General features: G+C 46.9%; 4 protein-coding genes across 4 annotated transcripts; 2 read left to right on the top strand and 2 right to left on the bottom strand.

Annotated features, from left to right (window-relative positions):
* Positions 1–6: 6 nt before the first annotated feature.
* Positions 7–1,931, bottom strand: I302_100525 (uncharacterized protein; the record flags this gene model as incomplete). Its single annotated transcript, XM_019190542.1, has 9 exons — positions 7–296; positions 359–431; positions 516–701; positions 778–932; positions 1,079–1,194; positions 1,253–1,335; positions 1,411–1,576; positions 1,643–1,702; positions 1,771–1,931. 9 exons carry the CDS (start codon positions 1,929–1,931, stop codon positions 7–9), a joined length of 1,290 nt encoding a protein of 429 aa, XP_019047290.1.
* Positions 1,932–2,522: 591 nt separating this feature from the next.
* Positions 2,523–7,950, top strand: I302_100526 (uncharacterized protein; the record flags this gene model as incomplete). Its single annotated transcript, XM_065869094.1, has 15 exons — positions 2,523–2,668; positions 2,724–2,775; positions 2,852–3,736; positions 3,801–4,043; positions 4,103–4,217; positions 4,281–4,401; positions 4,454–4,711; positions 4,762–4,914; positions 4,970–5,083; positions 5,139–5,231; positions 5,292–5,399; positions 5,455–6,099; positions 6,158–6,299; positions 6,359–6,457; positions 6,517–7,950. 15 exons carry the CDS (start codon positions 2,523–2,525, stop codon positions 7,948–7,950), a joined length of 4,608 nt encoding a protein of 1,535 aa, XP_065725166.1.
* Positions 7,951–8,235: 285 nt separating this feature from the next.
* I302_100527 (uncharacterized protein) lies at positions 8,236–9,137 on the bottom strand (the record flags this gene model as incomplete). Its single annotated transcript, XM_019190544.1, has 5 exons — positions 8,236–8,351; positions 8,442–8,502; positions 8,572–8,714; positions 8,780–8,929; positions 9,023–9,137. 5 exons carry the CDS (start codon positions 9,135–9,137, stop codon positions 8,236–8,238), a joined length of 585 nt encoding a protein of 194 aa, XP_019047292.1.
* Positions 9,138–10,412: 1,275 nt separating this feature from the next.
* Positions 10,413–12,077, top strand: I302_100528 (argininosuccinate synthase; the record flags this gene model as incomplete). Its single annotated transcript, XM_019190545.1, has 7 exons — positions 10,413–10,470; positions 10,554–10,633; positions 10,702–10,798; positions 10,854–11,075; positions 11,127–11,225; positions 11,288–11,963; positions 12,023–12,077. The coding sequence occupies 7 exons, from the start codon at positions 10,413–10,415 to the stop codon at positions 12,075–12,077; spliced, it is 1,287 nt and encodes a 428-aa protein (XP_019047293.1).
* Positions 12,078–12,764: the final 687 nt, after the last annotated feature.

Raw genomic sequence — 12,764 nt, forward strand, 5'->3', positions numbered from 1 at the left:
CCCCGATTATACGCCCTGAGCCGCAACGTCACCACCCTCGTTGTGAACCGAACTGCCCTCCTTCGACCAAACCCGCATCGTCGCATCAAGAGGTCTCCATCGTCCTGTGACAAAAGACGATACAACCCCTTCAGAACCGCTTTCTTCCTTTGAAGTATCAGCCTCCGAGCCGTCTTCCTCCTCACTTGACGAGGATTCATCCTCACTTTCGAAAGTTTGCTGTAGATGTTTTCGTGAGCCCGAACAGGTAAGTAAGAGGGGTTGGAAAGGGTGGAACTGGACTGATCCGATGGCATCTAATCAAACGATATCTATCAGCTCTCATCGGTCTCCTTGTTTGGCCGTCAGCTGTACACACCTTGATGTAATTCTTGTTGGAATATAGGTTGAGGGTTTAGAGTGGATAGATCCCATATTCTGACTGTGCCATCCTAGACCATAGAATCCATTCAATCAGTACATGGTAAATCGTATCAGTATGTGGAAGGCTGATTAGATGAGTGTAGTACACTCACCTCATCTCCTGAAGAGAGCCATCTGCCCCATGGATCCACATCAAACCCTATCCTCTGATTGCTCGATCCACCCCGCTCAAAACAAGAGAGCGGTGAAGACAAATCACGAGTATCGTATATCTGAATAACCAAAGATCGCCGTGATGCTATGAACATTAATGTTGGATTGAGGGGGTGCCAGCCGATCTATGATATTCCCAAAAGACGTGAGCTTTGCTTCGTATAACACCAGTCACATTTAGTGGCGAAAGAAGAAGCTGACCTGAGTTATACCTCCGCCCACTAATCCCTCGACATGAGCGAGAGGTGTCGAACCTGTATCTTCTGAGTAGAGGGAAACGGAATTTGTGCTTGAGTAGGTCCCCGCTGCGTAGGTTCCCGAGTAATCTGGACAGAATGATAGGGCAGATATGATGCCTGGTATAGGATATCAGTTGATGAAAGGACAAGCTTGGTTCCGATAGGTTACAAATATGTTGAAAAGATAGAGGAAGGAGATGGGAATTTGTGTAGGTTCAGATGACATCCAACCCCCATCATTACGGTGATGAGAAAATACTTACCCTTCTGCCCGCCTTTCTCCTTCTTCGCATAGACCAACTTCAACCTCTCACCCTGGTCGTACCCCGGTGAAGAGATATCAAACACCTCAATGGCATTTTCGTACCCGCAGTATAACCTGTTCCGTACCTGTTAGCTATCTCTTCCAATTGGGGGGGAGAAAGGAGAAAGCTCACTTCGTACTGGTATGGTTGAAAGCCAGACTATGAGGAGCGATAAATCTCTCTCGGTGATCTACTATAGGGTAGCTTGCTCGTATCTACACAATCTCTCGAGACTTAGCTCGATGATATGAAACGGAATGCCAGTGATAGGGGGGAAGGGTGAAACTTACACGACCATCATTCCCATCTATCAGCCTTACAGGAGTATCCCTTATGGACGCTACGAAGCAGAATGTCTCGGGGGTGGAGATTGATGCGGAGGGATACCATAAAGTGGAATGTATAGCATCTGGTTGTTGGAATGACTTGGTATCGAAAGATGAATTATCGTTTGTTCTGCAAGGTAGCAGCACTGTTAGCTAGAATAAAGGTGAAAGTAAGGAAGAAGGGAAGTTCACTAACGTGTGAATCCTTATACATCTGTCTTCTGTAGTAGATAGTATAGCAGAACCATCCATGCACCTGAGGAATACGATATACTCAATACTATGCGTAAGATGACAGCACAATTGTAAAGGTACTGGACGTACCATCGAGCAGACCTCCAGAAGTTCCCTCTGACCTGTCCCTCAAGATCCCCTGCGTCCAGCTCAGCTATGCTCTTGGGAATTTCAGTGAGATCATACAGCGGTGCAGAAGGCCATTGTTGAGCTTCAGCTGGAGCTTCTTGAGCTGGTCTTGAGTCCTCCATTGGACTTCTTGACTGTAGCAGTGTGCAATGTAAAAGGAAGAGGAAGAGTTAAGTCATACAGTGTTGAACCTTTTGTTGATGGGTTCGACCTCCACTTTGCGGTTGATTTTCGAGATGAAAGATGACATTTGATCTAGGTCCGAGCTGATAATACCTCTTTCCTAAATTTGACTTTGCATCATCATCTCGGTTTCGTTGATACCTCATCTCTCTGACTATCATAAATACCAATATCCCATCTCAGCGCACCAGATGCAAATAGGAAGCATCGAAAAGTAAAGTGATATATGACACACCAACGAGTGCATCTCGAAACACACGTCAACCGGCCCATTTATCCTTGACCCGCGTTTAACCTCTGAAATAACATCAAGTCTCACATCCTCACTTCATATATCAACTATGCGATACACCTCTGCATAGAGCAGATAGAAGAGATAGAGCTTGCTGAGGGAGGGTATATAGCTGGACAGATATACCCGTAGGTGCATGTCCCTTATACGCAAGGTCAACTCTGCTTATCCCTTCATTCCGGTAGAAACAACATTACCCTTTCCTCTTCCCTTGGTCTCTCCTTTGCGGCATGTCGACATGGAGGAGCTAGCCCTTCGTCAACCTCGCCAAAGTAGCTCACAGATAGTCAGAGCAGATTCAGATTCCGAGGAAGACGATCCCCAACTGGTCGAGGACAGTCGCAAGGCCGGAAGGAAGGAAGGTAATTCTGGTCCAGCTCAAGGGTGAGTGCGGTACGGTCGTCCTCGACATCAAGGTCTACACTAATGATTTACACAGCAAGCCGGCACTCCCATTGGACAAGATGACTGCACTCATGAAGTCGGCACATGTAAGTGGAATGAATTTCGTGCATACATATACATGTTTGCTTTGGCGATAATCTAACTCTCATGTGAATGTCATAGTACGACAATAAAGCGACGACGGCACGCAGAAAAACAGAGCGTCATTCTTCGACGACGACCGGCAGTCCCTTCACTCCCGGTAAGAATAATTTGGATAAGAACAATCATTCTCCAACGGTCGGAAAATCTCAACATACCAAAAATGATGTTAAACTTAGTCGTCGGCCGTTAGCTGAACCATCACATCCTTCCTCTTCCTTCACTCAGCCAACGCGCCAACAACCACAACGGATCCAGATGGGTGGGCGACAACGAATTCCTCCTCATCTCTCACACCCCCCAGAAGCCACTTCAACCCCTCGTGCTGGTCCTTCCAAGATCCATACCCGTAATACACATCATCCCGAACCACGGCATTCTCAGATGACAAAGGAGAGCACCAGTGTGCCTATAGATCTCCTAGAAAGCGAGGAGGAAGAACCTGTAGAGCAAAGATCCAATCGAAGAACATCAAGAAGTGGATCACCGGAGAAACCCCCTTCTTCCGGCCAGCGCAGACCTAGAACATCTCCGCTACCAACTTACATTATTCCTCCTGCCCTTGGATCTTCATCTGGAAAGGGCAAAGGCAAGATGAGGAATGATGGTTATTACGGTGATCACAGCAGTCCAACTAAAGGGTTTACTTCTGTTGAACCTCTCGAACTCGGTGATGACAAGATCAGAGATCCTGAAGGGATCTACGAGATCGACAAGAACAACCAAGATTACTTTGAGATTGTTGATAATGATCCGCCAGGTTCTCACGGACGAGAAAATCAACGACAGTCTCCAAACGAGCGGCAGATGAATCTGATCAATCAGGCAATGACCAGAGCAGGCCCGAAGAAAGGTAAAGCCGGTCACATGAGGATGAAAAATGGAGAACTTCCGGCCAAAGCCTCAGTGAGTGGTGTCAATCATTATCATATCGCCCAGAAACTCATGGTCATGTGCATCTTGCGATCAGGCACCTACGTCCAACAGAACACCTTTGAAAGACCGAATCACATCATCAGCAATTATACCTTCTTCTGGAATCGGGCAATTCTCAGGGGCGCCTGCACCTATACAGGAAGCATGGTTTTCTCCGGACCAGACGATCATGTGCGACTCGGTGAGCCTCATAAATGGCACCCTGCAAATCATTCGCGAGATGGGAAACACCCCTCTATTCTGGGGTATACCATTGGAAACTATTACGCGTGCCCAGGTGAGATCTTCAGATTTCCTGCAGCAGAATTGAAACTGACGATCAAGATGTGTGTTCAGATATGTGAGCATGCAGGTCATCCAATGCTTGCGCTAGACGTCTCGAGAGTGCATCCATCGCAACTGCAAGGGTTTGACCAATACATGAGCCAATGTGGTGGTTCTCGCAGCCATTGTAAGCGCACATCCTGTTGTGTTTTCTTACGACACGGATTGACAAAGTTCTATCGCCTCACAGTGCTGAATTCGAACGCTCTACCGACACTTATCCTTGTGTTCAAGAAAAAGGAAGCAGCTACAAAGTTATTGGGCGCTCTTCGTAAGAAGCTGGCTAGCGAGATCATTCCGGAGACACTGGAGTAAGCGTCTCTAATTCGAAGTGCGGTGTATCTGAGCTGACATATGACTTAGCCCACCGGCTTGCGAGGCGCTGCGCTCCTCTTGTAATCCCCAACTCGCGGAATCATCCGACACTCGCACTCGTCTTCAGGAGAAGCGGCAAAAAGCAGCTGGCGCGCCGTCAAGGCGTCAGGAAGAAGAAGAAGTATTACGAGCTCGTCCGAAAGGCGGGAGGAAATCGTCTGCTAAGGATGAGGAGCAAGCGCGTCCTCCCAAGAGTGCTAATAAGGACAAACAAGTTGATGACCCAAACCAAATGAAACTTCCTTTGTAAGTGAGGCGAAAATGATGTGTGAAATGCTGATTCATCTTTTCCACAGTCAACCCGCGCCTAAACCTGCCGTGCGTCGGAGTATGCGAAAGTCTGGAGGCACTGTGCACAACGTAGATGGATCGGATTCTGAGCATTCAGAGGTCGCTACCAAGACCAAAGCTGTCAAACCCTTACAGTTTGTTGGGGATCGTTATGAACTGTAGGTGTCACTTGTGCTATCAGGATGTATGGTATCTGATCTATTCATTCGCTAGGTTGTTCCCTTTCCCACTTACCGGTCGAGCAGATGTCAATATTACCATCGGCGATGCTCAGCGTATAGAAACCAAAGAGTTCCTCAATGATACTCTATTGGAGTTTGGACTGAGGTCAGTATTCGTCATCAGCAGATGCCGAATGAGACGGGACTGACAGTATTCTTAGACACGTACTGGCACAATTGCCTAAGGAAAAGAGCGACGAAGTTCATCTCTTCAACTCGTTCTTCTATGAACGACTGTCGGATCCGGCCAAAAAGTGCGTACCCTCGTGATCAAAGATGGAGTCGGAGTAGACTTTACTGACCTTTTCCTGCAGATCTAAAAAAGGTGAAACTTTCTGGCCAGGTTATGAGTCCGTCAAGAAATGGAGTAAAGGGAAAGATATCTTTGGGAAGAAATTCGTGGTGATACCAATTAATGAAAAGTGAGCTTCGTTGACTCCTGTCGTCAGAAACACGTGAGCTAACAGAATGCTACAGCTATCATTGGTTTTTAGCTGTCATTATCAATCCTAGCGGTATCCTTCGACCTAAACCATCCGAAGACGGCTCAATCTCCCCTACGCACCGCCCAGAATTTCGCACCGCCGCAAGCGAGTACGATGGTGAAGATGCAGCAAAGGTCGATGCTGAGCTGGCAACTAACAGCAACAATGCAGCTGTGACTGATTCGGATCTGGATGATCTTAACAGCGATGATGAAGATAAGCGGTCTCGCGAACCTACCCCTCAAACGAGGAAGCCATTATCCGCTAGACCGACCGGTCGATCAAATGACACGGACGTGGAGATGTATCAAGATGATGATAATGACGTCTCGAGAGCCTCAATTGATCCGTTAGATTGTATTGGCCCTGATGAGGGAAGCCCGGTAGTCGATAAGCCAGACTTCAAGGTGAATCAGGTGTCCCATGGTGTCGAAAACATGGAGATCAATTCCGAAGATGGCAACGAAGGAGTGGACTTTGTCGGAAGCGGTGCCGCGATAATGACGCCTACCATGTTAGCTGTACAACAGCAAAACCATCAAATTCGAAACCCATCGCAAGAACCTCCTGCTGCTGCCGAAAATCTGTCCAGGAAAAGACAGATCCAACCTGATGCTCGGATCATTGGTAGCGAAGAGTAAGTTACACCCGCTCATTTCAGAAGAAGAGAGGAGGGTTGATAGCTTGTTTCGTAGCACCTGGATTCTGACGTTCGATTCGCTGGGTGGACCTCATCGAGCCCACGGCAGTCAAATCAACATGTGGCTCAAATATGAGGCGATGGATAAGAAAGGTGTAGATTACGAGACTACCGATGCTATATACTGGGAAGCAAAGGTACGTTACGGTCGATCTACATTGACGTTCGTAGGGAAGTGACTGATATAAGAAAACAGGTACCTCAACAAGGTAATTTTCATGACTGTGGTTTATATGTTGTGCATTATGCCAAGCAGTTGTTGGAGAATCCGGAAGAGGTATTGGAATTTGTTCAGGTATGTTCCTGATACCCTACGCGACCATGCTCTTATACTAATGTTTGACGGATATGCAGCGACGAGCACCTTTCTCAAACACACCAGGACGTCAAGCATGGCTCGAAGACAAGAACAAAGCGTGGAAGGATGAAGAGACCAAAGACCTCAGATCGACGTGGGCAGGGATGCTCGGTAGTCTGGCTGAACAATACAGGTTGGTAAAGAAATCTCAAATCTCCGAACAGCCTAAAGAAGATCAACCTGAGAATGCAGATCAAAATATGCAAGTCGATCAGGATATTGGCAATACCTCGCAAGCTGATTCGGTCACCGCCATTGGAGCTTCACAATTCCCTACGACCTCTGCAACCGCACCCGAAGATTTGATACCCGGTGCTTGGCCTACGCCCTTTGAGCCGGATCTTCCAACCGAAGGTAAGGACAGCCAAAGTCTCTCACCGCCACCACCATTGACAAGAAGTACTTCAAAGTCTGGACCTTCTTGGAGAACATCAACACTCTCTCCACCTGTTACCTCAAAAAGCCCTTCAGCCGATGTCCACCCTCAACTACGTGACAACGCCATTGGACCGTCTGTTTCCCCTCCAAAAGACAGCCCGAATTCGATACCAGTTCGAAATTTCACCAACCATCCAAGCAAAAGCCACAACAAGACTACTCCTGGAAGAAGCTCGATACAACCTGGAATAGTCTCAAGCAGGAGAGACCAATATGAACTTGGTTCTCCGCCAATCGGCGTTTCCACGGGACATGTTGATCCTAGGGAAGGGAATAGGGAATCCGAAGGACTAAGTGATTTACGACCCTATAATCCTCGACCAGAGAACCTGGAAGATAGCTCTCTCACATCTAACGCTTCGACTTCAGTGTACGCTTTGGGTTCAGCAGTATCCGAATCCGAGGAGAATGGTAGTTCCATGTCCAGGGCGCAGGATCAAGCGATGAATCCCGCCGGTACGAGTAACAGCCCATTCTCCAATCTCGGCAAGGGGGCACCAGGAACTAGGAACTCCAATTCGGCTTCTACCTCTGTTCATCCAACTCGACCTCAGGAGAAGTCTCCGGTCACCGAATCACCTACGAGAACCGGACGGAATCGAAGTTCCAGTGCGATCAATATGGAGTCAGACGATGAGGAAGAGGAAGAGAAGAATATTTTTGTGTCGTCCATGGCGGAATCTACTAGATCACAAGTCCACAATCAACAACAGGCCTCTTCCAATCTATCGAGTCCTTCGTCGGAAGAGACAGAACAGGTCGAAGATCGTTCTCTACCTTCTACGAAGCAACCTATGCCGACCCCAAAGAAGATCACTTACGCCTCGAAAGATAGAGGTGCTCAGAAACGGACTCGGTCGGAATCCAATCATGCGAATGGTGGTGGTTTGACCAAGAGGAATAAGAGAGAAGAGACTCAGATGCAAGGAGATGAAGTTAGTCCTGGTCCTGGTCAGACATGGGATCAGGCTATCACTATTGATTCTGATTAGGATGGGAAATGTGAGCCTGAATGTGGATTATGGTCATGATTCTTTTGTATTCGATTAGCATTCTTCGACGAAGTATCTTTTTCCAATGGTTAATGGTCGAGCAATTAACGTGTCGCGATGATTACGAGTGAAATGATGAGTAGTGATTATACATGTAATGCATGATGATTCATGTTCTCACCCTTTGTCTGAATCAATCCGTACGAGATAGAAGTACAACATACAATCGGACCACAGGTCAAATAGTGATGAAAGTGGTTTTGTTGGCTATGGCATCTGAGATGCTCATATGGTTATATCTGGTCCTCTACCTTTCTTGCCGTGGTCTGCTAGATCCCACCATTGTTTGCTTGTTTGATCGGTTGGAGGGGGTTGGTAGAATGGACAACGCGATTTGAATGCTGCGGGTGGCGACGATTCAGTTGTTAGCTTCAGGTCAACTTCTCATGGAACGCTATGATTGATTTGAGAGATAAAATGGGGAAACTAACCATCCAATGTCCGTTTACGTATGATCGCTTCTATACTCTCCTCACTCTCTAGCTGATCTGCCTGATCCACGAAAATACAAAATCAGCCTTGTCCACCCTCGAGTGCTAACAAGCTTGAGGTATAACTTACCAATACCTCTTCCTCCCTTATTCCCCTCTCCCACCTTGGCGTGGTGGTACTGGGATCCTGATCGACTTGGATCTTGTTGTTCACGCTTTCTTTGACTGTTGATGAGCAGTATGTTAAGAGTGTTTGACGATGGGCCCAACCGGCTACCAATCATTTCGTTTTGTCAACCATCAAGCTGAGATCAGATTTGCCAGTCACTCTGACTCACCCATGATCTCGCTCCATATCTTTGTGCACATCCCCTCCGATCCCTTCATATGCTCTACACCCAGTCGATCTTGATCTCTCAGCTGAGCTTGCGCTCTATTTAGGCGGATTATAATCTGATCGTCCAGTTTACGATATTGTCGGACGATGTCTACATCATGCTTTCGTGTTAGCCTAGTCTAATTTACTATGATCAGTAGAAGTGACCTGATCCATTCGACAGATTGAGGGGAAAATGACCCACCTCGAAAGACTGATAGGTTGAAGCATGTCTCGGCATTTACAGTCACCTGTTTCGGTGGCGGCGAGGGAAATGAGTCGGTGTATGCTGAAGCTGTTCCGAATGGTGGTGCTGGCATGTTGATGAGTTGGTCTACCTGTATATCACAATTATCGTAGTCAAGTCATGGATAGCAAATGAATCTTTGGTGTACATCTCGATCTCATCTATTAACTCAGCTGTTCGTCGTCAGCGAACACTTCCGAGATGAGATGATGGGATGTGGTCTGCCTCCACCCTGCCGGTTCAATGAGCAATTGCGGAAAATGCCACACTCGGGTTATACCGGCAATACCGTTATCTCTGGTCCACTGCAACCGAGTCAACAGTGAATTTTGGATTAATTTTGGAATGGATAAATACATTCATCTGTGTCTTTCTTCTTCTTCTTCTCTTCTTTCTCTCTCCTTCTTCATCGATAGAACAAAGATATTTAGAACAGGTCATAGGTGAGTATATCTGCTTCCTACATGCTATCGCACCCTATCACCTTTGTACTCCCCCTCTCTCCTACCCCACCTCGACGTGATGACCTTCTATTCTCTCCCCGTCTAATCGACCATGGCGAACGAGTTAGGACCCTCCTTCGCGGGAGTGTGTCTGGATCCCCTTCTTCCTTGTTTACATCGAAGACGGGCTATTGGCGCTTGCCAGCGCTTTTGTCTGATCACATTACTATCACCATTATCATTCTACGAAATTTTCAGATGACGGAAATGGCTCGTGCTGACGTTGTTTGACTTCTTGTCGAAAACAGATACCGTTCTTTTCCTCTCATTTCTGTATCTCTGTGAGTAACACTCTTCATACAGTCTTCACGTTCTTACACCTTCCATTTCCCACCCCTCCCATCTATACTCTATGATGAAATGTTTTTTAAAACCATACGCAGTTTCCACTGAACGCGTCCTCCTTTCGCGGGGAGTTTGTCCTTCTTCCTTCCATCTCCTTCTACTTCCATAACTGAGTTGTAGTTCCTCTTCGTTCCGAGTTGAACCTCTCGTTGAGCGTTGTGGGAATTCCTCGACCTTGGGCTCGCTCATATACACCATATTTCGAACATCCTTCGGGACTACTAGAATGTTGGTCTTGGGTTGAGCAGTCGGTAGATTGAGATTGGAGGGATTAGGCGATGCTAAATTGAAGTTTTTTCTTCCTTGGATGTCTGATTCTTTGCTCTTGTCCACCGTATATCATGTCATCACATCATAAGATTACTCTCGCTGACATTCTATCGTTCTTCCTCTTTCCTACCCACCTCGATCTCTCGGCATGGCATTAAACGTTGCTTGATTTACTGTTTATCTACTTTTGTGTTTGTACATGATATGCAGCTTTATTACTATAAATCAAAATGGTAGCTTCCGGTGAAAAGAAGGGCAAGGTCATCCTTGCCTACTCTGGTGGTCTTGGTGAGTCACCCTCTCACCTTGCCCACCCAGTATAAGTTGCAGAGCCAGTTGCTCACGTTGTTTCGTTTGCACGTCCACTATAGACACTTCATGTATCCTCCTCTGGCTCATTGAGCAAGGTTACGAAGTTGTCGCCTACATGGCCGATGTTGGTCAAGAAGAGGTAAGCGAGGTCTCGGTTACGTGAAAGGTTTTTCTTGAGAGTGATTCTGATAAATGGTCATGGGATAGGACTTCGAAGCTGCTCGAGCTAAGGCTCTCAAGTGCGGTGCTGTTGGCTTCCACCTTGCTGACTTGAAGCGAGAATTCGTTGAGGAGCTCATCTACCGTAAGTTGTATACATCTTGGAATCTCATATCAAAGCTTATCGCCGTATTTACTAGCTGCCGTTCAATGTAACGCCATCTACGAGAACGTCTATCTCCTCGGTACCTCCCTCGCTCGACCAGTCATTGCCCGAGGTATGATCGAAGCCGCCGTCAAGGAAGGATGTGACTACGTCTCTCACGGTTGTACCGGTAAGGGTAACGACCAAGTCCGATTCGAACTTGCCTTTTACGGTCTCGCTCCCAACATCAAGGTTATTGCTCCTTGGCGATTACCTGGTAAGCTATTGTTTGTTCGTTTTTGACTGCTGTTAGCTGACGTTCTTGCAGAATTCTACGAGCGATTTGCCGGTCGATCAGCTCTTCTCGAATACGCTGCCAAGAACGGCATCCCAGTTACCCAAACTGCCGCCAAGCCATGGTCTACTGGTGAGCTGTTCGCCAAGTTGATTAAGGGAGAATGAAAGCTGACACGGAATCCTCATAATCAGACGAGAACCTCTTCCACATCTCCTACGAAGCTGGTATCCTCGAAGACCCCAACCAAACTCCTCCCGATGACATGTGGAAACTCACCACCTCTCCTCAAAAAGCTCCTGAAACCCCTGAGCAAGTCCACATTGAATTCTCCAAAGGTCTTCCAGTGAAGGTCACCTTCCCCGCCGACAAGAAGGAAGTCACCGACGCCGTTGACATCTTCCTCACCCTTAACGCCCTTGCCAGACGACACGGTGTAGGACGAATCGATATCGTTGAGAACCGATTCATCGGTGTCAAATCTCGAGGATGTTACGAGTCTCCCGCCGCTACCATTCTCCGAGTCGCTCACATGGATCTCGAAGGTTTGACCTTGGACAGAAACGTCCGAGCCTTGCGAGATCAATTCATCACCACTCAACTCTCTCAAATCCTTTACAACGGTTTCTTCTTCTCCCCCGAACGAGAGTTCGTCACTGCTGCTATCCCCGCTTCGCAGAAGACTGTCAACGGTTTGGTCCGATTGAAGTTGTACAAGGGTAACGTGATTGTTGAGGGACGAGATGCCGATGAGGGTCTCTACGATGCCAAGTTCTCCTCCATGGACGAAATGGGCGGTTTCGAACCTACCGCTACCTCCGGATTCATCGAGATCTCCAGTATTCGAATCAAAGCTTGGGGACGACAAAAGTGAGTTTGATGTGGGAGGTTCAATTGGGTATCGTGCTGATGGCTTCGCTCTTTCCTAGCGTTAAACGAGGACAAGGTGGTGTGTCTCCTAAAGACGTATACCACCGAGAGTAAAGTCTTCAAGACCTTGCTCGGTGTTAAAAGCAGATAGATGGGTTGAAGGATAGGATAGAATCATTTTAATGAAGTAAGGTGGAATGAAGTTTTGATATTTAGTTGTTTGGGTTTTCTCTTTGATAATTGTATATAGACGTTGGGTCGTCAATCATGCATAGAAATATAGTATACATGTAGGGTTCGGTGTGAAGTACAACAAAACTGACTGGAGTAACGACTGGTGTCGAATATCTACTATCACTCCGTATATGTGAAGAGGTGTCTACTTGTACGTCCTCTCTGTCATGGGATTATATACACCCATTTCTATCTGGGTATCACGATGCAAATGGTGTCTCGCAGATAATGACCTCCCAATCGTCCCCTTCCACCCCACTTCGATGACTGCATTTCCCTGCTCAACCTACTTCGATTCAGGTCCAACGCAGCATCTATCAAAGTGGGATCTTTAATGAAGTAAGGTAAAAGGGCAGATTATGGATTGTCTTGAGAAGGATAGGATAGAATCATTTTAATGAAGTAAGGTGGAATGAAGTTTTGATATTTAGTTGTTTGGGTTTTCTCTTTGATAATTGTATATAGACGTTGGGTCGTCAATCATGCATAGAAATATAGTATACATGTAGGGTTCGGTGTGAAGTACAACAAAACTGACTGGAGTAACGACTGGTGTCGAATATCTAC

Source organism: Kwoniella bestiolae, chromosome 1 (genome assembly GCF_000512585.2).
Source record: "Kwoniella bestiolae CBS 10118 chromosome 1, complete sequence".
Lineage (NCBI taxonomy): Eukaryota > Fungi > Basidiomycota > Tremellomycetes > Tremellales > Cryptococcaceae > Kwoniella > Kwoniella bestiolae.